Here is a 27264-nt window from a genome sequence, read left to right as displayed (position 1 = left end):
TTTTCACATATAGTTATGATGAAATCTTTTTTTTTACTGAAGATTCATATCCTGATAGGCAAGAACTGACGCAATTTTTCGAGGTCATAGGTCAAAGGGCAAAGTCAGGACAAATCTTGGAAAATTGGAAAAATCCTTTAACATTGAACAAATTTTCAAAAATTCATAAGTGTGTGAAAAAAGATCAAATTTCTTTCATATTTGAGAGTGTTCTGTATGATCGCATCCTTTATCAACTGACAAAGTTTGATCCAGTGTCGCAGACTGAATGGTGCCCCCCCCCCAAAAATTGGTCCACCCTGCTTCCACTGTGCATGCATCATTACGAAGCGTCAACAGCTCGTCTGAGAAGGACTCTCTTCACCCAAAGCGATCAAATGGATTAATGGGATTATTAACCATTAGATGACATCAAATGACTCTTAAATCATTCTAAAGTCAGTTTTAAGCAGAAACGAGGCCGTGCAGTGAATGCAACAGCTAGCAGCCAGTGTAGCTGCGGCGCTCTGATCGTTCCTCCATCTTTTATTATGAAATGTGTGGAAATATGTGGAATATGTGGAAATGATTGTTGTATTCAGATATCTGTCACTGAGACACATGATGACTGGAGTGCAGTTTTAAGCAGAAATGAGGTGTTGATCCGTGGACCACGGCTAATGATGCATGCGCAGTGAAGGCAGGGCGGACCGATTTTTAGGGGGTACTGTTCGGTCGGGAAAATCAGATCTGATCCAGATTACATATTTTATGGCCATTTAAATTTAACATTGAAAACCCCATTTAACGTATATTTTGCATTATATCTTAATCAAACGTGCCCCAATCACTCTTATAATTGAAAGTGACGTGCAGACAGGCACTCACTATCGCCTGACAAAGTTTGATCTGATCTGGATTGTGGATTTTGTGGACATTTGAATTTAATATTGAAAAGCCCATTTGGTGTATATTTTGCATTATATCTTAATCAAACGTGCCCCAATCACTCTTATAATTGAAAGTGATGTGCAGACTGGCACTCACTATCGCCTGACAAAGTTTGATCCAGATCTGATCCAGATTACAGATTTTGTGGCCATTAAAATTTAACATTGAAAACCTCATTTAATGTATATTTGACATTAGCTCTTAATCAAATGTGCCCCAGTCGCTCTCATATTTGAAAATGAGGTTCAAACTGGCACTCACTGTCACCTGACAAAGTTTGATCTGGAGCTGATCCAGATTGTGAATTTTGTGGACATTTGAATTTAATATTGAAAAGCTCATTTGGTGTACATTTTGCATTATATTTCAATCAAAAGCACCTCAATCACTGTTTGTTTCTTATGGATTTACCTACACCACCAAAATTGGATGGAGGTTGTAATTTTATGCCTGTTTGCCTTCCAGTTATCAGTCAGAAACCAAGTGCCAAACAGCACTGACAAATTGTGTATAGTAAAGATACCCAGTGTTCTGTATTCTGAAAAAGTAACTGAAAAAGTTGAAAAAAAAAAAACAAAAAAACGACACCACAAAATTTTCAGTTCAAGTGCATGAACTAAATACATAGTCCTGACATTTGCTCACATCTAATTTAGCTTATGAAAAGCCACTTCTAACAGGACTTTGAACTTGAAAATTTTTCTCAAGGTACAATTGTGTGGAAGTGGAAAGTAGTGTTGGCAGAGGTTTGCACTCTACCAGCATGGCACTGTAGTTAACATTTTAAAAACTTTTAACTGAAAGGCAGCTGTGATGGCCAAGTGGTTAAGTGCACCTCTTTCAAAAGACCAGCCCTGCCTCTTCTCCATGTAATGTGGAGTTGCATTAGGAAGGACATCGAATGTAAAACCTGTGCCAAATCAACATGCAGATCCATCTGTGATCTGCTGTGGTGACCCTGAGTGAAAACAAGGGAGAAACTGAAGAGATTTACTTTCATTTTTGTTAACTGCAAATTTACCTGTGGACTAGATTGACAAAAGGTGAGGACTGTCTCCAGCCTTGTGCCCACCACTTTCCCATACCTAGATATAGTACAGGAAGAGGTTCTGCTCAAAAACAGACCAGCAGGCAGGTCTTTGTAATTTACAGTCTTAATTTTCACCTTTAAATAATGACTTTTTTAACTCCTTGTCTGCATATATCACTCTAGTATGAGTCACAGCTGACTCAAACCATACATAATAGAATACATAAGTTTTATACTGCAGCTGCGATTTACTGTCCCCTTTCCATTTCCAGTGAATAAAAGAGGTGACACACAACAGCACTATTAAACATCAAAGTGTCTACAGGTACGGAAGATGTATCCCAAAACATGATTCATTCATAATTTATATCTCATTCTCTTAAAAAATCATGAGAAAATTGTATGTAGAAACATCTGTATGCAGAACTGTATGCAGAAGTATGCGGAAGAATTTCAAGCCTCATAGATCAGGGTTAGGGTTCATCGAAGATTTAGGGTTAATGAATCCATAGAAACTCAAGGAAAAGGGATGGCACGATACTGTCACATGATGACAATCAGCCAGTTACAAGCATACATAATTCGTACCTGTTGTCACTGTCATTAAACTGTGACAGTAACAATAACTGTCACAAGACACACACTAGACTTTGTTTTCTACAACAGCAAAGGTAGCAAAGGCAGCCAAGAAAGACTGAAAAAGAAAGAGGAGAAAACAACAATGAACACACAAACAAACCATGCTTACTCAAGCAGGTTGTGATAGCAGTGATCGGTACAGTGCACCCAGAAAATATTCACAGCGCTTCACCTTTTCCACCTTTTATGTTACAGTTTTATTCCAAAATGGATGAAATTCATTTTTTTTCCTCAAACTCCAATTGAACATCTCTGAGAGATCTGAAAATGGCTGTGCACCAACGGTCCCCATTCACCCCTTGAGCTTGAGAGATGCTGCAAATAAGAATGGGCAAAAACTACCCAAAGATAGGTGCACCAAGCTTGTGGCATCATATTCAAGAAGACTTGAGACTGTAATTGCTGCCAAAGCTGCATCAGCAAAGTATTGTACAAAAAAGGCCAGAGTTGCCTCCACCTCCTGAGGAGACTGAGATCCTTTGGCGTGAGCAGGCCTCTGCTTAAGACTTTCTATGACTCTGTTGTAGCCTCTGTTCTCCTCTATGCTGTTGTCTGTTGGGCCCCGGGCAGCACAGAACAGGAGGGAAAGAGACTGAACAAGCTGGTCAGAAAGGTGGCTGAGAGGAGGGTGTTAGCCAAGTTCAAATCCATCATGGACAACTCCTCTCACCCTCTGCACCGTACTGTAGTGGAGCTGAGTAGCTCCTTCAGTGACAGACTGGGGCACCTTCAGTGCAAGAAGGAACGACACCGCAGGTCGTTCATCCCTGCTGCTGTCAGACTGTACAATAACACTGTGAAATAACCACATGCAATAATATGTCCACAAATCATGTGCAATATTAATCTGTCTACAAATAATGTGCAATAACAACTTGTTTACAAATTCCAGCACTAGTGTCACCTTATCACATCTAAACTTCACATTGAGCAAAGGGTGTGAATAATTACATACAAGTGAATTCTTATTTATTTTTTTTTAATTTGCAAAAATTTCTAAAAAAAACTTTTTTCATGTTGTCATTATGGGGTGTTTTGTGAATTTTGAGGGGAAAATGAATCAACTCCATTTTGGAATAAGGCTGTAACATAACAAAATGTGGAAAAAGTGAAGTGCTGTGAATACTTTCCAGATGCACTGTATGCAGTATTTATTGAGTATACTGAGAAAATGTAAGTTATGGGAATGTATGAGAGAAAACTATGAACCTATGTACAGAGTGTGAGCGATAACAAAAGATGTGTCATAACATGAATGACAGAGATGAGTTGCATCAATGCCACATAACCCCCATAACCCTGTACCGTCAGGAGGAGAGAAGCAATTATGGGGACTGCAAACCAGCCACCCAACGAAAGCATGCTGCACCTAACCCCTACATACTGGAGTTGTGAGCATTTTTTAGTGCAGCATCAGAAACAAAGATTTCTAATTTACTGATATTTATCACTGATTTAGAACCAGTCTTCCCATCAGCTAATCAGTTCAGTTACACTGTGTAATCACACATTTGGACTGATGGCAGGTGATTGCCATTTGTTAAAGATATGTAGTCAACAAATTACATGTGAATATTTTTACCGAGCTGTGCACACAAGGAAGAAAGGTAACATGTGAGAAAGCTTTTTATGTTTGTAAAAATGTGAGTCAGCCTGAAGGAGAATGAACTGAAAGGTTAAACTGACAGCATGGTGCTGGAGCAAAGATCAAGACAGAGAAAGAGGTAAATGAGGACGAGAGTACAGAGGCAAAGAACACTGAAAGGGCTTAAGGCCCCCTGACACTTGCACAACTTTGAGTCACACACCCGTACCCAGTGTGTCGTACTGGTGAGTAAACCCGCTGTGAACCGGTGTAGGCTGAATGTGAGATGTGCGCCGCTGCGTGCAAGTGCACAAAAAGAATTTTGAAATGTTCAAAAAATCTCTCACGCATCAAAGTCATGAAACAAAGGTGAAATGGCTGTGAATCTACTCACACATGATGTGTTGATGCACGCTGATGCAGTGTGAGATGAGGCACGCAGCTCGTCAAGTCGAGTAAAGAAGTGAACAGGTGAGTGAGTGGTTGCGTCAGCGTATCGCATCAGAGCGCAGCTCCTCTGATCGATTAGAATGAGATGTTAAATCTGTCATAAACATACTTTTACACACAATTGTGTGCAGCTGTAAATTCTGTGTTCCTTCCTTCTTAAGAAGGAAAGAACATGCAACTGTTTTAACAAGCCATTACAATGTAAACATGACAAATAATTACCTTTTAAGACTGTTTCAAATGCTCTCTCCGCCTCGTTCAAAAGCTCCAGCTGGAACAGTCTGCTGTGATTCCGGAAGCGATTACAGCCATTTTCAACAGCCAACAACAAGAGAAAATGATTAATCCGCTATGAAATAATTATTTCATACATGCAGCGTCCAGCGCACAATGTGTGGCAGCCAGTGGAACAAAGCACACCATCCAGCTGGGAACACAGCGGGTTGGATTGTCACGGCGATGTGCATGCGAGTGCGTGGCGATGTGCGTGCGAGTGCGTGGATCAAAGTCGAGCAAGTGTCAGGGCACTTTAACTGATACACACAATGACAATCAGAGGTGTGAATGTTCTTATGTGTTTGTGTGTGGAGCTGTGGAGAGAGAGAGACAGAGAGAGAGAGCAGAGGGGGTCCATTATCAGCCTTTGTGTGGCTCAGATTGTCCTCTTCTCTGGGAAAGTGGAAACTCAACACTCCTCTCCAGAGGTCTGGTTACCAGGTGAGAGAGGAGGAAAGGAAGGCAAAAACAAAGTGAGGGAGGGAGAGCTGGATAGGTGAGGAGAAAGAAACACGAAGGGCACAGTGAGAAAGAAAGATCAGGAGATTTTGGGCATGAAAGCTGAAGAGAGAAGTGGAAACCAAGAAAAGCTGACAGAGATCAAGAGGTGAACACAGAGACGGCATGTACAGTGTGAGAAAGAAGTCCAAGGTGGGAGGAGACAGGTTTGCTGCAAGAACCCAAAGAATGGGCACTCAAAGTGTAGCTACATACAGCACTTCATACAGTATTTCAAAATGCACGCACGGCATGGCACAATCACACAAAGACACTGCACAGAATTACAGTTCTATCACTGTTCTGATCCTTCTGTAGTCAGAGTGGAACAGACAAGGTCAGACTGTGACGTTATGTGAAGTAACATAACCACTAACAGCAGATACGACTGTGCCATAACACTGTGAGGTTTGCAGCCATCAAACATGAAGTTCTAAACTGAAAGCAAGCAACTGATGTGCAGTTTATTATACCTTACTCATAATGCTATAGCCCCACCTAGTGGCCCACAATTTTCAACTCTTCTCATCTTCTCAAACAATATAAGCGTCACACACATTGAATTTGAACATGTACATTTATTTTTTTTACTTCACTTTTTTCTTTTTTCCCTTTTTTTACAAATTATATGTATTTTACAAGCACACCAAAAATTTTACAAAGTACAAAGAGTAGGTGTGTTACCAATATAAGTTGATTCTGATATTTGAAGACGTGCATGATGAAGGAATCAGAAAACACAGCTAATTAAATAAAGATGTGGATGAATAATGTCCGATGTGTCTTTCAAATAAGGAAACCATCATCCTCTTTGCACCAGTTAGACTTCCTGTTGATTTCTCACACTTAATACCAAATACTTGGTTTAAACAAGTGTTGTAGCATGTGCTGACAAATTCAAAGGAAATCTGACCTTCTAACACCAGCTCCAGAGCCTCACTTCACTGGTTCCCGCCAACAAATTAGACATTAAAGAACTGTCAGTAAATAAATAAATAGATATACCTTCCCATTCTTGCATTCTAAAACTATAGGCATACCTGGTACTTAAAAGGTGAAAAAGAAGTCAGCAGGTTACAAGACTTTCTTTTGTTGTAGTTCCTTTCTCTGGGATAATCTGCCTATTGAGATAAGATAGTGATTCTGTTGTGGACTAAATTCTAAAAACACATCTACACTTGGACTTTCAGTTAGTTTTTGCATGAAGTGACTGTTGATATCTTGCAGCACAAAACCTTCAACAGGTCACATTATTTACTTTTTCAGCAAGCTAATATAGTCTTAACATTGAGGTGATGCATCTTTAAGACAATATTTTTTAAAATCTTTCATAGAAATACGTTTTAGCGTGTGTTATTTGAAATTAAAAGATTTGCTGTCAGAGAAGGGGAATGAAAGACAGTAGGAACATGACGGAGTAGATGTGTGAATGAGAGAGAGCCTGGTGGAATAGTGCGGTTACAAAAAGTAGAGTTGGGGAAGGTTGAGCAGCTTAAATACGTGGGGTCAGCTATCCAAAGTAATGAAGAGTTTCGTAGAGAGGTGAAGAAGAGAGTGCAGGCAGGGTGGAGTGGATGGACAAAGGTGGCAGGAGTGATTTGTGAGTGAAGGACATCAGCAAGAGTAAAAGGGAAAGTTTACAAGATGGAAAAGTGACCAGGTGTTTGTTGTATGGCTTATACACTGCCACTTGCACTTGCGATCTAGTTCTTTCGGTCATGACCAAAACCTCATGATTATAGGTGAGAGTAGGAACAAAGATTGACTGGTAGATCGAGAGCTTCGCCTTTTGGCTCAGCTCTTTTTGTCACAACAGTATGATAGAACGAATGCAATACCGTTCCTGCTGCATCAATTCTCCGGCCTCCGACTTTGATGATATGGTGCAACTAATATGTTGCATTGTCACCAACACTGGTTTTCCTTTGGCCACTCCTCCCCAACCCTTCCTCCTACATGTCAAGGATCTAATCCATGGGCCAAACAGTTTTGCAGTACCACTTAAGGGGACAAACGACAGTTACAATCCTGTCTAAGTATACCATGGCCGACACAAAAATGTATGATGGCTATCCCAGGGTGGCAGCTATTGCCAAGTCGGGGTCAATGAAGGATTACACAGGGGTCAAGATTTAAAAATGCCCCAGTGATATTGTAAAAGTATACCACATTTGTCTCACCATAAAGATTCCCAAAAGGTACAGTATGGACTATCTATAAATGAATATTATGGAAATATGGAGTAAAAACAGCAAAAATGGCAACAAAGTGTAGTATCAGTTTGTATAGGCATGAGGTCAAAGGTTAACGTTGCTCCAAGTTTGGTAAAAAAAAGTAAAAAAGAAAGAAAAAAATGATGCAAATAATAGGTTGAGCTAATATGGTTTTAAAACAGAAGAGAAGAGTTCAGCTGCCGACTCACTTATCTTGTAAAATAAGGATATTTAACTAATGAAAATTGGACACCTCACTAACGTCTCTTTTCTAGTTATGAAATGGTGAAAGTGTACTGAATAAAACATTGCAATGTCAAAATCTAGCCTTGTCTCTCATTATTCTTTCTTATTAATTACCAAATTTTGATTTGTTTGCCTGCAAAACATTTGCACGAAATTTGGTTTATTTGCAAAACCAAGTAAGTTCACCTCTGGGAACTATGAACTGTTGCAAGAATTTCTAATGTGTTCATACATTGGAAATTTGAACAATGAACAGCAAACAATTAATGTGTGACATCTGGCAGTGTATGCACTTTTCGGATGGCATGCTAAACAAGGTAGTAATTCTTCCCCATTATACCAAGCTACTCTGGCTCTGGCACAGGCAGATTGGCCTAGTCAATATCATTTATAGTACCCTGCTGGTGATACTACAAGAGGTTCTTCGATTTCATCAAATGTTTTCATGATTAAGGTGAGTAAATTGGTAAAAAAAAAAAATTATAAAAAAATAAATTCAGAGTGCAAATACAGCTGACGTGGGTAGTGCCATCTAGCACATCAGCTGACTTGGATATATGCCAGTGCTTAATAGTGATTTTGCACACAAACTGATAACATTCACATGGTTCTGCAAACAAACCTCATTTTGTCTTGGATTTACTGTAGGACTAAGGATTTTGCAGCAATATGTATTTGATTATCAGGTATTATACACTGTAAGCATTCATGGGCGGCATTACCATCTGTTGTAAGAAGTTATCATGTTACGGGGTAACATATGTCACAGAACCCAATCGATGTTGGCCACGTTTGACCATTACTCTGGAGAATAAGCATTCAACACAGTCAAAAGTATTCCATTTATTAATCCTATTAGCACAACCGCTGGAACAGCGATGAAAACAAAGAAGAGAAAATTCAAATTATAACACACTCTATGTAGGATGACATTACGACACAATTTTACATACAAAATAGTTATTGTTAAATTAATGTTTAAAATCCATATAGCCTCCTGACTACCAGGACACATATACACACACACACACACACACACACACACACACACACACACACACACACACACACATATATATTATATATATGTGTGTGTGTGTGTGTCCTGGTAGTCAGGAGGTTATAGCACTTTTAAACCCCAATTACAGTTAACTGTTAAAGGTAGCTAAGAAAAACAATTTTACACATTATGACCCTTTACAGTCATGATGTGGACATATGCTAATACCAGGCCATGCTTGCCGCAAACCTGAATTATGAATGATCATATTATACATTTTTATTTACTTTTTACACTGTTTCTAATTACTCAAAATTTGTTTTGGGTATAATTTACATTAAGCCTCAATTATAAATGTCTTTAAAGTGTTATTATTTGTATTTATTTTAGCCTGCAAGTAATATTAGTCATGTTTTATTTTTCTGTTGTGTGTAGACTGCTGTTTTAGTGATTTGGGGCTATATGAACAGAGTTTGAGTTTTTAATCATAATATTTTCCTTTAATGTTATATCATCACATGCACCGTGATATCACATCACATCTCGCAACACTGACAACTACTTGCAATTTCCTGCTTTATTTACTTTTTTCTTATGAAAGAATGTTACAAATTCCTGTGGTTGCAGCAAAAAGTTACAATTACATGATAGTTACCCGTTACCTGATCAATGTTGTCAACTAGGAAATCTGTAAAACTAAATAATCATGTCAGAAAATCCTAATTACAAATTTTGCACAGGAGCACTGTGGCTGTCTGTGTGCATGTATAAATAGGAGAAAGTATGTGGAAATCACAGGAGTGACCATGTGCGCTTGACAGCAGTGTTTGTGGAGAAGAGTTCGTTCTTTCTTCTTCAACATTGTCTGGAGTGAATTGTGGAGGCGGTAGCTCTGAGAACAGCTGTTTCTGACAAACACTGTGTAAACACTGTGTGTGCCACTTGAGGATTGCTCGACTGCGTGTGTTTTTGGAGGGGGTGGAAGGGCAATTGTTAAGAGGAGACTAACCATCTATCTAATAACCATTTGGTCTGTTTCATACACACAGCATGTGACATCTGAAAAGCTCAGAGCGATTTTGGTAGTTAAGTGTTCTGCCCATAACAAGTTTTGAATCCCATCATACAACCCCAATTCCAACAATGTAGGGACGTTGTGTAAAATGTAAATAAAAACAGAATAATTTGCAAATCCTCTTCAACCTATATTCAACTGAATACACCACAAAGACAAGATATTTAATGTTCAAACTGACAAACTTTGTTTTTGTGCAAATATTTGCTCATTTTGAAATGGATGCCTGCAACACGTTTCAAAAAAGCTGGGACAGTGATATGTTTACCACTGTGTTACATCACCTTTCCTTCTAACAACATTCAATAAGCCTTTGGGAACTGAGGACACTAATTGTTGAAGTTTGTAGGTGGAATTCTTTCCCATTCTTGCTTGATGTACGACATCAGTTGTTCAACAGTCTGGGGTCTCGGTTGTTGTATTTTGCGCTTCATAATGCGCCACACATTTTCAATGGGCGACAGGTCTGGACTGCAGGCAGGCCAGTCTAGTACCCGCAGTCTTTTACTATGAAGCCACGCTGTTGTAACATGTGCAGAATGTGACTTGTCATTGTCTTGCTGAAATAAGCAGGGACGTCCCTGAAAAAGACGCTTGGATGGCAGCATGTGTTGCTCCAAAACCTGGATGTACCTTTCAGCATTGATGGTGCGATCACAGATGTGTAAGTTGTCCATGCCATGGGCACTAACACACCCCCATACCATCACAGATACTGGCTTTTGAACTTTGCGCTGGTAACAATCTGGATGGTCTTTTTCCTCTTTTGTCCGGAGGACAAGACGTCCATGATTTCCAAAAACAATTTGAAATGTGGACTCATCAGACCACAACTGTCAGGAACTGTGAGGACATGGCACGACAGGCAGACAATTGCAGACTCATTGCTCAGAGAGGGGATTTAGAAAAAGGTTTAATCACAAACAGGCTCAGGTCCATACACAGGGTCACAAGCAGGCAGGTGGCGGTACAGACAGTCGTGAGGCGGCGGCGTGGTTCAGTAACGAGCAGAGTTCCAGCACAGACAAACAGGTGTATCAGAGGAGGCAAAAACTGAGTCAAAAAACAAGCAAGGTTCAGGCACAGAGAAGCAGGTTAACAGGCTCCTGCAAAAACATGGTCAAGGACAGGCGAAGGTCATACACGGCAAGAAATCAGACTATGGCAGAAAACACACGAGAGGCTTGGAACGAGGCAAAATGCACAACGAACTAGCAGTGAGTGGTGGAAGACAAGGTGTTTAAAAGCAGAGGATAATCAGGGTGTGATGAGATGCAGGTGCAGGAAAGGAGGCGTGACTGAGTGAGACAAGAGTGGAGTGAGGTGGGCGTGTCAGACAAAAGCAGCAAAAAGAGGAATGTGACAGTGACAGAACAAATGTTAAACAATTCTGAAATAATGATACCTAAAATCCAAATGTGAGAAACATAATAAACAAATGAAAAGGCAGAAACAGAACAACAGAAAATTAAAGGCTGGATCAAAACTAGAGAAGAAATCAACATGTGGCAGGAGTGTACAGAAAAACCTGAGGGACTAATGTGTTCAAAACAGAGTGACTGAATAACCAGAAACTAAAAGACGAAGACTATACTAGGACAGAACTCAATAAGTGGCTGACGTGTGACATAATTCTCAAAACCTAACTTGATAACACAGAATGACTAAATAAGAAAGAGAGACTAAACTAGAACCAATCTTAACGTGGGAGAAGTGTAACAGATCATAAAACCAAGACTAAAGTGTAAGAAACAGAAAATGAACACTCAGGGCCGGACAGAAGGACCAACACAGGGAAACGGACGAAAACTGGGGGACAAAAGCAGATTCTGGGCAGGTCCAGGGCTAAAACATGACAATAGCACACTTTTCCACTTTGCATCTGTCCATTTCAAATGAGCTTGGGCCCAGAGAAGGCAGCGGCGCGTCTACATGTTGGTGATGTATGGCCTTCGCTTTGCATGGTAGAGTTTTAACTTGTACTTGTAGATGTAGCGATGAACCGTGTTAACTGACAATGGTTTTCTGAAATGTTCCTGAGCCCACGTGGTAAGATCCTTTACACGATGTCGGTTTTTAATGCAGTGCCGCCTGAGAGATCAAAGGTCACGGGCATTCACTGTTGGTTTACGGCCTTGCCGCTTATGTGTAGAAAGTTCTCCAGATTCTCTCAATCTTCTGATTATATTATGGACTGTAGATGATGGAATCCCTAAATTTCTTGCAATTGAATGTTGAAACATTGTTCTTAAACTGTTAGACTATTTTTTCACGCAGTTGTTCATAAAGTGGTGATCCTCACCCCATCTTTGCTTGTGAATGGCTGACCCTTTTGGGGATGCTCCTTTTATACCCAATCATGACACTCACAATTAGTGTCCTCAGTTCCCAAACGCTCATTGAGTGTTGTTAGAAGGAATGGTGATGTAACACAATGGCAAACATACCACTGTCCCAGCTTTTTTGAAATGTGTTGCAGGCATCCATTTCAAAATTAGCAAATATTTGCACAAAAACAATAAAGTTTATCAGTTTGAACATTAAATATCTTGTCTTTGTGGTGTATTCAGTTAGATATACATTGAAGAGGATTTGCAAATCATTGTATTCTGTTTTTATTTACATTTTACACAATGTCCCAACTTCTTTGAAATTGGGGTTGTACCTGCAGAACACAGACACTGCAGCTGTAGGACAATCATAATAACAAACAAAAACTGAATGTGTCTGTTTTTGCAAGTCGAACTGGATCGACTGCATAATTTATGTTCTGCCATATGCATGCATGTGTGTATATATACAGTACATGGATACAAACAGTTTGTGCATGCATGCTATGGTGTGTGTCTGCAGGCTGGCAGACATGCATCACTGTCCTCCATTATAAGCATAGTCTGCCTTGTTGTGCATGACCAGTCTGTTCTCCACAAAATAGAAGCTGTCTGATCGGGTCTCATAAGGACATTCCACCATCTGACGCACTGTAAAACAGAACAAACATGCATCTTAGTTGTCGCAGCCATTCCAGTCCATCACAATTCATGAAATTAAAACAACAAAAAATGAGGAGATGGGGGTGGAATTAGGTCAGTACCACTCTTCTGGGAATTTAAATGTCAAAATCCCAAGGTGGTTGTGGAGGCTGAGTGGGAAAGTCTGCAGTGGTTAAATACCAGGGAAGCCAGAGGTTTAAAAAACATCAAGTGGAATGCTTGTCCCTCTTTAATGATAGTGATAAACTGTCATTGCTCAGCTATGCATGATAGGTAGGTAATTAATACAGCAATTAGAATTTTGCTCATGCTTCCAGAGCGTCAAACTCTGCGCAAATGCAAAATATTTGTCTGTAAACCGGGAAAATACATCCGTTCAGTACAGAACTCTGTGGAAATGCGATGTCATTTATCCATAACCACCCCAACTCCACAGGAAAATGACGTATTTGCCAACAGACAAAATATTTAAATACATAACTAATCCTTTTGCTCTGTCCCTCATTAGTGTGACTGGGACTTATGCATCAGACAGACTGTGCTATTGTATCACACTTAAGCCCCGTTTACACATAGACGGTAAGAGCTCCTGGAAGCGTCCCGGAAGAATTTTTGGCCGTCTTAAGGATCACACGCCGTTGTTAACGCCGGCACTAGGGGGCGTGGCTTAGTTCCGGCTTTACCGGGAATCGTCGAAAAAATTATTCAACATGTCGAATAATTCCAGGAGCGCTCCCGGAGAATTCGCGTGACGACGGAGACAACGCGAACAACGGCGTTTGATACTTTTTAATCGCCGTTTCATCCTGCCCCTTCCTGTAGTGCCGCAGTTTACACCGCCGTAATTGGCGGCCGGCGTTGTATCCCTAATCAACGGCGTGTAAAACGGCAATAGAGCCCACATCGGCGTCCTCAAGAGCGTTTTAATCAGCGACAGAGGCAGACACAACGGCGGCGCAAGCGGACAGTACGCCGTTCTAAACGCCACCTCCCGGTTAACGGCGTTCCAAACGGCCGATAGGTGGCGGTCAATATAAAAACGCTAGCGCACTGCGTGCAGGCCTCTCACTCACGGCCAGCTCCAGATATTTTTGCAGAGAAGCTCCAGTATGCCTCCTAAGAAAATTGGCAGCGGCAAGGACTTACCAAGAGGTCTGGTTCAGAAGCAGAGGGTAGCCCTGTGGTGGAGACGGAGCAACACGTTGAGGAGGGTAAAAGGAAGGAGAAGAAAAGGCTGAGTATCTCCTTCCCCCTGCAGTGACAGAGGCATGTATTCCTGCTGCTTCAGCCTATTATACTCTGGGGACGGTGCCTATATGCAAAAGTTCCTGAAGTAACGCAGGATTTGCCTGGATAAATCCAGCGGTACACAGGGCATTATTGGTGGCAGCAGAACACCGCCGTTCTCACGTGCATCTTAACCTGAGATTGAAAAGGATAGAACTGGGTATTAACCCCCGTTGCCTGACGTGTGCCGGATGCTACGGCATCAAAACGGCGCTTTATTCGGCGGATTTAGCGGCGTTTTATCCGCGTATTTGCAGCTATTACGACGGCCAAAACGCCGGCGAAATGCTCCGCCCCTTTCCACCGCGAAAACAGCCGGAACTACCGCGAACTTCGGTCTACGTACTACCCGCCGACAAAACCGTCTATGTGTAAACCATGCTTTACTCTGCAGCATTCTCTCAGTCTATTCAGATGTTAAATGGGTACTAGTGCATTGCACTAGTGTCCCTTCCAGTGCAATGTCTGTGCTTATCCTGAGAAAAGCACAGACTCTATGGGTCATAAAGCCCATAGAGTCTGTGCTTTTCTCAGGATACCATAGCCTGAAGTGGATGAATCTTCAGCTAATTGTTTTCTCCCTCCTTGTGGCTGGTGGTGTGTGTGTGTGTGTGTGGGGGGGGGGGGGGGGTCTGGACTTTCTAAACAGTTGTACACAAAAATGTAAACTGCTCACAATACATCATGAATACCCCATCACACTAGAGGCCGAATACAAATTCAACCTCCATTCAGGAAAAGTTGAGGCGCATTACGGTTGGGGGTGATCCAAGGGATGAGGGGAACCCCAATATGCAGGACAGCCCAGACACAGATGATGGCGTTAAAGCAGTTTTATTAAGACAAGTTAGGTCAAGAGAGTCAAATGTGAAGCCAATATGAGGCGATGGAAATCCTCTTCATACACAGGTAATGCAAACCAAGAAGTCCTCTTCAAACACAGGTGCAGATAAACTGAGGAATCATCTTCGTAGCAATGCCGACAAACGCAGGGATCTTGAGGTGCACACAAACGTAGGTATCTCTTCTTGGGAAAGCACACAAACACAGGAGACTTAAAGGTGCAGACAAACACAGGGAGCTGCTTCACAGCAGAGTGGAAAACCAGGAGTCATAAAGGTGTGAACACACTTAGAGATCTCTTCTTCAAAAGGGTGAGTTGCAACTGCAGAAGTCTCTTCAAAAGGTGAGGACACAGAGGTTACACTGGGCCAAGGAATGTCTTTGCTTCTTGGAAGTGTACTCAAAACCAAACCCAGAATTCAACCAAAAGTCTTTTCTTCTTATTCAAGAACAGGCTTTAACCAAAAGTTTCGTCTTTTAACTCCACGTCTGGATTTAACAAAATGTATTTTCTTCTTATTCAAAAACAGGACTAAGTAAAAGTCTTTTGTTAATCAAAAAGGAGCTTAAAGAGTGAGTTCAACTCCAAAGTGTAAACCTACTCAATACTCACAATCCAGAAGTGGCCACAGGAAACACTGAAGATAAGCAGCAGCTAAAGCCCCTTTCACACCGGGGGTGCTCCCGGTTGCTCCCAGTTGCGCCGTGCGTCATTATGACGACGCAGTGTGGAAGCAACTCAGTGCCGAGACGATGCAGCTTGGTGCCATAACAGCGCGAGGGCGCAAAGGAGGAAGCAAGTCGGGCGCCGAAAAATTAAACCTGTTTAATTTTTTTGGTGTCCTGTGATCGACGCGGAAAGGAAGTGGTTCCAGTGCAAGTTGGGGCAAAGAGGCGTAACTCGGGGCAAAGAGGCGTTACCCGGTGGCCAATTTATGATTCCTGCTGTGTTCCGTTGTTCCCGCAGTATAAATCACGCAGGATTGTTTTTATACCGTGTACTCAATGCAGTAAAAACTACACGCTGAAGAAAAAAAAAAAAGCAGACTGATTGCCAGAAATATCCAGTAAAAAGTGCGGACATCTCTAGTCCACTCATGGACGTTTGTTCACACGCGCACATTTGAACAATTACAAGAAAAAAAAGTCTGGCTGCAGGCATTAATTCCTTGTTCTCTGCTCAAACTCTCACATCACAGTTAAAAAAAGGACAAAAAAGGACATAAGTCCTGAGACAGGACATGTCAACATCAAGTAGAACTCCAGACATCTCCACATGTGCTTGATGGTTCGCGTGCGCGCGCGCATCTCACGGTCAAGGGAGAAAAGATAAACTATAACAGAACTCAGAGCGCAGCCCTGCAGCTCAGCACAACAACAAGTAGAAGAGAAGTCAGAGTGCACAGTCTGTCTGCAGCCAAACTGTGCACTCTGACTTCTCTGTGCAGAGAACCTGCAGGCTGCGTTCTCACCTCCTCTCTGACTCCCTGCTGTGCGCACCTGACACAGAAATTCCTGCGTCGTCATGACACCACAGTGAGCAACTGGGAGCAGCCCCGGTGTGAAAGGGGCTTAAGCTGCAAGTTGTATACATACAGGTCCATAAGGAGACAGACAACCATAAAGAGACAACGGATCTGCAACTGGAATCACAACAAACAGCCTAACTGATCAGTTGCAGCTGCTAGCAAACCAGGGTGGGGACAATTAAAGACTAACAACATGTAGGAACAAACACAACCACCAGAGGGAGGTAACATCAAGACAAAAATAAACACATGAGGACATAAATGAATCTGAAGGTGATAGAAGTAGTGGTGGGCACAGCTAACCAAAAAATTAGCTTCGATAACAGATAACGAGCTAACTGAAAAGTTATCTTTTATAAAGCTAAACCGATAAACCACCCAAAAAATTTATCGGAAGCTACAGATAACTTCCAGTGTTGTCTGCAGCACACTTGCAACTACTAACAAGATGATTTTGAGTTTTAACACCACAAACACTTTTGGTAGCATCAAAGGCGACTACAGACCCAAACAATGAGTTGGCATTTCTGTTTTTGAGGGCCCTGCCCACTGCTGGAAGCTCCTGCTTATTACATAGTTTCCAGCAGCGAAGCTCAACTCTCTACTCAGTAACAGTGTCACCGTGAGGCGGAAGTCTTAGAAAATAAAGCAGTGCTGACTTATGGTCTGGTTTATAAATAAAATTAATACTGATAGAATAACTCCATTAATGTCAATTCTGTTATTTGTACAAAGTTAAAATATAACATACATCTTTTAATGTTGAATACTGCACTAATTCTGAAGTTTTGTAACAAATACAGACAGATGCCAAAGGGATTATGGGTAAAATGTGCCTCTGTTGACTCATTCATTCTGTGTAAACCAACACGTTAATGTGAGGTGTGTCGTGTGTTGGTGTTTACAGATAAATGTGCTTTTGTAAAATATGTCATTTTTTTTATTTGTTAAAAAAAAATGCATTTTCAAAAAAAAGCAACGTTGTAATAAGATAACCATCTGATATAACCGGTGTCAAAATAACTAGAACACTGCCATGATCTAGTGGTGCCCAGACACTCAGTACTTAAGCTGGGCTTACACTGTGTGGGTTTTGGCCCTTTTTCAGCAAATTTTTCACTCGTGCGAGAATTTTTTTGGGTCACGCCGAGTTTCAGCTTAATCGCGTGTCCTGCATCATGTAGTATACATGGAATAACGAGCTGCATTTAACCTCTCACAACCACCTCCCAATCAGCAATTGTATGGTCGGATGAAAATCAAACCTGTTTCATATTCTGGTCGGCCGTCGTGAGGGTATCCCGCTGCTGAAGCGCGACAAGCATCCAACCTCTCGCACTGTCCCTGTGCAAACACCGATGCAGAATTGGAGAGAGCATAAACAGTGATCATCTCTTTGGGAGAGCAGCTTCTGTTTCCCCCCTTTCTTCACCTCATGTAAAGTCTTGTACTGTTTTTTGTTTGTTTGTTTGTTTTTTTAAACTTTGATGTCTCCCATCGAGAGTTTTTGTAAAAATAAGAAATGTAAATAAAGTTTGACAAATAAAAAGCTTCTGTTTACGTTTTGCTTCTGGAAACATGAGTCCAACGTGTGGTTTTTGAACGTACAATGTGAGCAGTCAGATCGCATCAGAGCATTGGGCTGTACAGTGTAAGAACATAAATCGTGCGCTCTGAACTTTTACACCGTGCGGTTTTGTCGTACAGTTTGAGCTGGTGCCGAGTACAATGACTGAAAATATTGTACAGTGCCTGCCCAGCTTTAGGGCAAATACTGCCATGAACACTACTGGCCAGTAGATCGCAGGAGAGACCGTGAAAACTTGCCAAAACAAAATTCCAGATAATCCGTGGCTGCTACGTTTAAGATGTGTGGAATTTAATAAACGCAAACTGAATTTTAGACATCTTACATATATATTACTCTGGAACAAAGACGACAGACAGTGTCTGACATAAGCAGGACTCTAAATAGCAAACAGGAATTGATTGCAATGATTCCAATTGAAAATAACGCAGAAGCAACCTGAGCTTCTTCTGGCATTTTTACATAAAACAAACACAATACCAATGTCTATAAATCGAGAATATATTCACGAGAGTTTTAGGCACAATATACAAAGAGTTTAATGCTGTTGTCTGTGTGGAGCCTGATCAGAGTGTCTCAAATGCATTTCTTCTAACGTGAATGTACTGACATTACCCATAATGCACTGCTGGGCACAGCATGTCCACACTAAAACCTTCAAAATTAGTGCATTACTTTAAAACTTTAAAACCTTTACCTGCAGAGGATAGAGTGGTTTCTTTTAGAACCAGCTCTCCTCTGTTTACAGAGAACAGAACTGCAGATTTACTACAAAACATTTAACAGGTAGGTACTCAACTGATTTTAGATTTCAGAAATGTTTGTAACTATTCAGCTTTGTTTACCACGTCTGCAGCAGTCTAAAACTTATCGGAAGATAATTAGTCCGATAATGGTTTTCAAAGTTATCTGAAAAGCTAATCCGATAATGAAAACATTATTTTCAATAATTAGTGGATTAGCGGAACTGTGCCCACCACTGGATAGAAGGCAATTGCAAAGGAGAATAATAGACAAGCTGAAGGAGAAAAGACAAGATGTAAGGTGAAAATGAGAAGATGTGGAACCAGAAAAGGAAGCCGGGAGTGACTGAGAGGAAATGACAACATAATACTGAGACAAGATAGAGGAAATGCGACTAAACAGACAGTGGAGACAAAGGGCAGAACAAACCAACTAAAATCTGATCACAGATGGGACCCTAAAACCCGACATGGTATGATATCCAATATATGGCCCCATACATGTAATCCAGGTTCTCCTACATATGAGTTTTCTGCAATGCATCACTGGCTGCTGGATATAACTGCTGCACCGGTAATAATGAGTGAGCACATCAGTGATGTGATGGCCGTAATGATCTGACCATACGCATATACATGCACACCAGCAATGCGATCGTTAGTTGACCCTGGGTTACATATCATCAGTTCACAGATTGGATGTCATTCAAAATCCAGCAGGGTGACACAGCAGGTATTCAAAAGATAGCAGAACACAGCCCTCGCTTTGTCATCCCCCTCCCCTTTCTTGCCTCCCACCCAGACCTCAGGTGGCACTCGGATTGCACCCATATGGCAGTCGATGCGTATTCTTATTCTTAATGCAATCTGACAGTTGTCTATGTATTCGTACTGTGTTCCAACTACATTTGGACTGCATTCATGGCATGCACACAGAGTGTCCACGACTCAGTTACATACAGATTGGGACTCCGGCAAGGACAGTCGCATTCCTCCCCTCTCCTCTCCTCCTTTCTCTCTAGCTCTGCTCTGACCTTCAAAGTCCCAGCTTCACCAGACTGTGAATTCTTCGACAAGGAATCACGGCTGGGGGACCCTGTGTGCCCTGATGGAATCTACCCAGTGGGCTATGCTCTCGACGCCTGAGAGAGACGGGGTGTGACATGCTTGGCTCCACTCTCTGTGGAAGACGCTGAGGATTCATTCCTATTTGCTTTTTTGGTGGGAGGTTTGGCGGTGATTGATTTGTGTGCTGCCCTGACCCACAGGAATATTAGCAAGATGGCTGCTTCCAGAATTTCGTCCCATCATCTGTCCGTCATGATTAATGAGTTGGGCAATGCTGTGTAATCTCAGACTGCGTGAACTCTTGAACTCAGACGCAAAATGGATACAATCTCGGAGCAAATCGCTGCATTGCAAAGGAATGTGTTATTGAGGACCACAGAATATTCTTCATAAATTTGGACTCTAGACGGTCAGAGTTGTATTAAATGGAATTCTGTATCTCTCCGCCTAACATTAACATGGCAGCCTTATCGGCTCCTGAAGGCCGACTTCCCTGCTCTTCGCCCAGAAGGATCTACGGCCTTGGTGAAGGAATTCAGCTCCCCCTTCTTGTCTACCCCCCCCCCCAGCCTGCTGTTGCCTAGCAACATCAGACTTTACACACGCATGGACAGAAACTGTCAGACTTTACACACATGGACAGAAATTGACAGAAACGTAACTCATCTGCACACAACACGTCTCCCTCCCTCCATCCCTATTACCCCCCCATATCTCTCCACTCCCCTCACCCTGGCATCCTCCCTGCCACCTCAAAGGCAGCACGGTTTTTACTGCTGCAGCCTTCACCCCCAAGCATTTTTTCATTTTTAACATTTAAACATAACAGACAGCAACCCAAATTATACATTTCCTACTGGGCCCAAGGGAATTAAAGAAAAGTAAAATAAAAAGTAATAATAATAATAGAAAATAAAATTAAAAAAAACTATATAAAATAAAATTTATGCCATAAGTGTACAATACTCATACAAAGTCCACCCAGTAGTACTGAGAAAGAGGTACTGCAGGCAAAATTGACACAACCTTGAACAATTCCTGTCCCCTTCATAAAATAAACAATAAACTGCAATATATATATATATATATATATATATATATATATATATAGTTGCCTAATAGTTGTATAGTAGTACTACTACTAATAGTAGTACTGATTTTCTACAAAATTACCACCACTCAAAAAGGAAAAAGTTTGCCTCAAGTATCTCCTCCCAAACCAACCCCATTATTTAATCAAAAATACGTCCCCATGATTTAGAATAAATGTCTGAATTGTCGTTTAACCTTGCCAATAACTTCTCATATGAAACTACCTTCATTGTGATATCCATCCATCTATCAAAAGTTGGAGGAGAGGGATCCTTCCACACCGTTAAAATTACCCATGCTGCTGTCATGACTTCTGTCTTCAAGACCACATATTCATATTTTGTAATTCCTGGAATTAATGACTGATCTCCTAATAAACATAATCTTGGTGACCTGGGTATTGTTTTGCCAATCCACCTTTCCAAACATTCTAAAACCTTTTCCCAAAAGGGGTAAACTTTTCCACATTCCCAAATCATATGCAAGAAGGTTCCAGGGGCTAAGTGACACTTCCAGCATTTGTCATTCACCATAATCCCCATTCTTTTGAGTTTAGATGGTGTGTAGTACCATCTGTGCAAAAGTTTATATTGAGTAAACTGCCCTCTAGCCTCCTTTATATATTTACAAGAATGCAAAAGTATCCTATCCCATTCTTCTTTATTTATATTACTACCCAGGTCCCTTTGCCAAACAACTCTCAAATGATCACATATGTCCTTTCTTAACTTAATAAAAACTTTGTAAAATAGAGCTGCTTTTTGCACTCCAATAGTTAGTTTACAATACTCCACTACAGGGTTTATTTCGTGAGTAAATTTGCCTTTGATAATGCAGTCTCTCAATTGTAAATACTTCCAAAGATTCCCTGTCCTTTCCAACCTATATTTTTGAATGATTCCCTCAAAAGACATTATCACACCATGTTCATGAAGTTGACCAACTTTAGTAATTCCCTTTTCAATCCATTCCTTCCAATTGACAGTTTTTTTTTCCAATTCGTATAGCAGTATTATTCCACAAAGATGCATAACGTTGTCTTAAATGAGATACCCCACAATATTTATGTACCTCACTCCAAACATGTTTTGAATATGTGAGGACTGGGTTGTCATGTAATCCCAAACAATTAGTATTTGACTCTTGAGATAAGATGTCCAGAAACGTGAATGGTTCAGCCAACTCCTGCTCAATCTTGATCCAGCTCATATCCAAGTCCGTTTTTGTCCAATGTTTTGCCAACCTTGACATTTCAAAAGCCAGATTATAAAGTTTTACATTTGGAAGTGCAAGACCTCCAATTTCTTTTGGGGCGCACATCTTTTTTATATTTATTCTTGGTCTTTTTTTTCTCCCATAAAAAATCTTTTATCATCCTCTCAAATTTAACAAATATATCTGGTGGAATTTTCACAGGTAACATCATGGAAACATAACTGAATTGCAGAGCAATTATCATTTTAATCACATTTATTTTCCCCCATAAGGTAAGTTTTAATTTCCCCCATTTATCTAAATTTGTTTTTATTTTGAGGAGGAGAGGTTCCATATTTGATCGCATTATTTCTTCTAAATTAGGGTTCAAAAGAAGACCTAAATATTTCATACCTAACGGCAACCATCTAGAGTTAAACGGAGAGACATATCCAGACAAGCATGTAGGTGAAAGAGGCATGCATTCCGACTTACTCCAGTTTATTTTATATCCCAATATATTTGAGTAAGAATCAACACATTGAAGTAAAGCTGGTAGAGACTGTACTGGGTCATTTAACACTGCTAAGATGTCGTCCGCATACAGGAACAACTTATGTTCTCTGCCACCAGCCATCACCCCTTTAATTCTTGAATCTGCATGTATTTTTAAAGCTAAAGGTTCCAAAAATATTGTGAAAAGTAACGGAGATAAGCTACATCCCTGTCTCATTCCTCTAGAGCAGGGGTGGGCAATCATGTGCCATGAAGGGCCGAAACACTGCAGGTTTTCCTTTCTACCAATCACCTCAGCAGGTGATTTCATTAAAGATCAGGTGTCTCAGCAGGTGATTTCATTGACTAGCAGGTGTTTATGTTCAGAGGAGAAACTCATCAGCACCCACCTGCTGAGGTGACTGGTTGCAAGGAAAACCTGCACTGTCTGGGCCCTCGTTGCCCACCCCTGTTCTAGAGAGAGAGAAAAAACCTGAAATCAACCCATTGGTAAGAACTGCGGCTTTTGGATCTGAATATATGGTCCTCACCCAGGTACAAAATGCTGGCCCAAAACCAAACCTAGACTGGACTGCCGTGAGAAAACCCCACTCCACCCGGTCGAAAGCCTTCTCCACATCAAGGGAGAAGGCCGTGACCGGATCCAGGCATGTCCCACTTTTGTGCATTATATGAATAAGTCTCCTCACATTGTCTCCAGAACATCTGTTCTTGATGAAGCCAACCTGATCGCCATCAGTGATCGTAGGCAGTATTTTTTCCAGCCGTGATGCCAATATCTTTGTTAGAATTTTACAGTCCACTCCCAGAAGGCTTACTGGACGATAATTTGCTGGGTCAGAGGAATCTCGATCTTTTTTAGGAATTAGAGATATTAGTGCCTCATTAAATGAACCTGGTAGCGACTCCAAATCAAATGCTTCTAAATAACATTTTTGTAATATTGGGCTCAGAATGTCTATATATTTCTTGTACAACCCCTGGCAAAAATTATGGAATCACCGGCCTCGGAGGATGTTCATTCAGTTGTTTAATTTTGTAGAAAAAAAGCAGATCACAGACATGACACAAAACTAAAGTCATTTCAAATGGCAACTTTCTGGCTTTAAGAAACACTATAAGAAATCAAGAAAAAAGATTGTGGCAGTCAGTAACGGTTACTTTTTTAGACCAAGCAGAGGAAAAAAATATGGAATCACTCAATTCTGAGGAAACAATTATGGAATCACCCTGTAAATTTTCATCCTCAAAACTCAAAGCATCCTCAAATCAGATCTGCTCGTTGACACTGACCCTGTGCCATGACATTGACCCTACGTGTCTTTTTGCAAGGAATGTTTTCGCAGTTTTTGCTCTATGGCAAGATGCATTATCATCTTGAAAAATGATTTCATCATCCCCAAACATCCTTTCAATTGTCCAAAATATCAACGTAAACTTGTGCATTTATTGATGATGTAATGACAGCCATCTCCCCAGTGCCTTTACCTGACATGCAGCCCCATATCATCAATGACTGTGGAAATTTACATGTTCTCTTCAGGCAGTCATCTTTATAAATCTCATTGGAACGGCACCAAACAAAAGTTCCAGCATCATCACCTTGCCCAATGCAGATTCGAGATTCATCACTGAATATGACTTTCATCCAGTCATCCACAGTCCACGATTGCTTTTCCTTAGCCCATTGTAACCTTGTTTTTTCTGTTTAGGTGTTAATGATGGCTTTCATTTAGCTTTTCTGTATGTAAATCCCATTTCCATTAGGCGGTTTCTTACAGTTCGGTCACAGACGTTGACTCCAGTTTCCTCCCATTCGTTCCTCATTTGTTTTGTTGTGCATTTTTCGATTTTTGAGACATATTGCTTTAAGTTTTCTGTCTTGACGCTTTGATGTCTTCCTTGGTCTACCAGTATGTTTGCCTTTAACAACCTTCCCATGTTGTTTGTATTTGGTCCAGAGTTTAGACACAGCTGACTGTGAACAACCAACATCTTTTGCAACATTGCATGATGATTGACTCTCTTTTAAGAGTTTGATAATCCTCTCCTTTGTTTCAATTGACATATCTCGTGTTGGAGCCATGATTCATGTCAACAGCTCTCCAAGGTGTGTTCACTCCTTTTTAGATGCAGACTAACGAGCAGATCTGATTTGATGCAGGTGTTAGTTTTGGGGATGAAAATTTACAGGGTGATTCCATAATTTTTTCCTCAGAATTGAGTGATTCCATATTTTTTTTCTCTGCTTGGTCTAAAAAAGTAACCGTTACTGACTGCCACAATTATTTTTCCTGATTTCTTATAGTGTTTCTTAAAGCCAGAAAGTTGCCATTTGAAATGACTTTAGTTTTGTGTCATGTCTGTGATCTGCTTTTTTTCTACAAAATTAAACATCTGAATGAACATCCTCCGAGGCCAGTGATTCCATAATTTTTGCCAGGGGTTGTAATATTCGCTCAGATATCCATCCACACCAGGTGACCGTCCATTCTTCATGGATGATATTGCTGCTCTTATTTCTCTTTCTGTTATAGGCGCATCTAACTTTTCCCTTTGATCAGTGGTTAGTTTTGGCAATTCCAAATCTGAAAAAAAAATGAATCTACCTCTGTTTCATTAACCTTTCCTGCTGATGTATATAGATGTATATAGATTTAAAAATGTCATTTATTTCCTTTGATGAAGTTATTACTTGGTCATCCTTTTTGATTATTGGTATATTGGAAAGATTATCCTGTTGTTTTAATTGTCTTGCTAATATCTTACCATTTTTTCCCCTCCCTCATAAAATTTAGATCTTAGTCTAAATAATGCGTATTCAGCTTTCCTGTTGTATATATCATTTAGTTGAAATTTCTTCTTACAAAGTTCCTTATATTTATCATCTGAAAATTGTTTAGCTAATTTTTTCTCTAATGTTTGTATTTCCTTCTCCATAATCTTTTCTTTTTCCAACTTTTCTCTTTTTAATTTTGTGGCATGTGTAATTATCTTACTCCTTAAATAAGCTTTGGATGCTTCCCATACTGAAGCAACTTTATCTGTGGAACCCATATTAATTTCAGAAAACATTTTGAGATCCTCTGAAATCTCCTCACTAAATAATTTGTCTTGTAATAACATAGTATTGAGCCTCCATCGACCCCTCTTTGATCTATCCACGTTCAGATCTACAAGTAATTCTACTCTAGCGTGATCACTAATAAGAATTGTTCCAATGTTACATCCCACCACCGAGTCGACTAAAGCTCTAGATATCAAAAAGAAATCTATTCTTGAATATGTGTTATGACAATGTGAATAAAAGGTATACTCTCTCTCAGATGGGTTAACCAGCCTCCATATGTCCACCAAGCCCATGTCCTCCGCTAACAAATGTGTTGCCTCTCTGTCCCTGGGTGAAGACCTTCCACTTAATTTGCTTTTATTAATAATGCCATCCATAACCTGGTTAAAATCCCCTGCTAAAATTATTTGACCCTCCATGTTACCTATTACACTATTGATTGAATGAAAAAAATTTGGATCCTCTGTGTTAGGAGCATAAATATTACACAAAATTATCCTAATTCCGTTAATTAGGGCTTCTACACAAATGAAACGGCCCTCCCCATCCTTATACATCTTTGATAAAACAAAACTTAAACTTTTATTTACCAGTATCATGACACCATTTCGTTTACTTGAGTATGAACTATGCAGTACAGTCCCCACCCAATCCCTTTTAAATTTCTGTGCCTCTTCCTCCCCTGCCATATGTCACTCGTGAATGAACGTTATATCTGTGTTGTTTGTTTTTAAGTATGAAAGAACCTTCCTCCTCTTAACTGGATCTCCGCAACCCTTTATATTCCAAGATGTGATTTTAATATACTGAGACATTACCATGAATAAGAATATATACCGTGAGCAGTAGCTTTGAATGTATAGGCATTTAACAAAATACTTTGCAATAAAAATCCCTTGGCCCATATAGAATGCTGCCTGAATGAACAACTTAAGAAAGAACAAAAAGTGTAGCATATCCACACTGAACAAACAAAACTCCCGTAACCCCCCCCGAGCCATCCCCAACATTAACTCGAGTTCCCTCAGTTTACTTGGTCCGTGAAACTAGCTCTTGTCGACCGCCTGCTCCTTGTGAACGCCCCCGCCCATCCTTACTGACCTTACAATGTTATATTTACATACACTTCTTTATTTGTTCAATCCTTATGACCCGTGCAGCAGAAACGTCTTCGCCTCTTCTCCATCAGTAAAAGTTTTCTTCTGGCCGTTCCATTCAAACATGAGCGCGGCCGGGTAGCCCAATCTATGCTTCACCTGGAGCTCTCTAAGGTGTTTCCTAGCAGGGCCAAATGCCTTCCTCTTCTCCGCCAGCTCTTTTGAGACGTCCTCAAAGATAGAAAGCCGTGGGCCCTCCCAGTCGCATCCGTGCCTCTCTCTGGCTATGCGTAAAATCTTCT

General features: G+C 40.7%; 1 protein-coding gene and 1 long non-coding RNA gene across 2 annotated transcripts in view; one reads left to right on the top strand and one right to left on the bottom strand.

Moving 5' to 3' along the window:
- The first annotated feature begins 9618 nt into the window (after window positions 1-9618).
- LOC117507249 lies at window positions 9619-25873 on the top strand. Its single transcript, XR_004559654.1, has 3 exons — window positions 9619-9975; window positions 13831-13843; window positions 25864-25873. It is a non-coding gene; the product is annotated as an uncharacterized LOC117507249 (long non-coding RNA).
- Window positions 12641-27264, bottom strand: part of LOC117507248 (protein unc-119 homolog B-like) — a 32714-nt gene continuing 18090 nt past the window's right edge. Inside the window, exon 5 of the mRNA XM_034167081.1 lies at window positions 12641-12923. Within this exon, the coding sequence (XP_034022972.1) occupies window positions 12811-12923 (113 nt within the window). The 3' untranslated portion in view covers window positions 12641-12810. The remainder of the gene's footprint in view (window positions 12924-27264) is intronic.

The sequence above is a fragment of the Thalassophryne amazonica genome, chromosome 3 (assembly GCF_902500255.1).
Source record: "Thalassophryne amazonica chromosome 3, fThaAma1.1, whole genome shotgun sequence".
Taxonomy (NCBI): domain Eukaryota; kingdom Metazoa; phylum Chordata; class Actinopteri; order Batrachoidiformes; family Batrachoididae; genus Thalassophryne; species Thalassophryne amazonica.
This window is presented reverse-complemented; position numbering and strand designations above follow the sequence as displayed.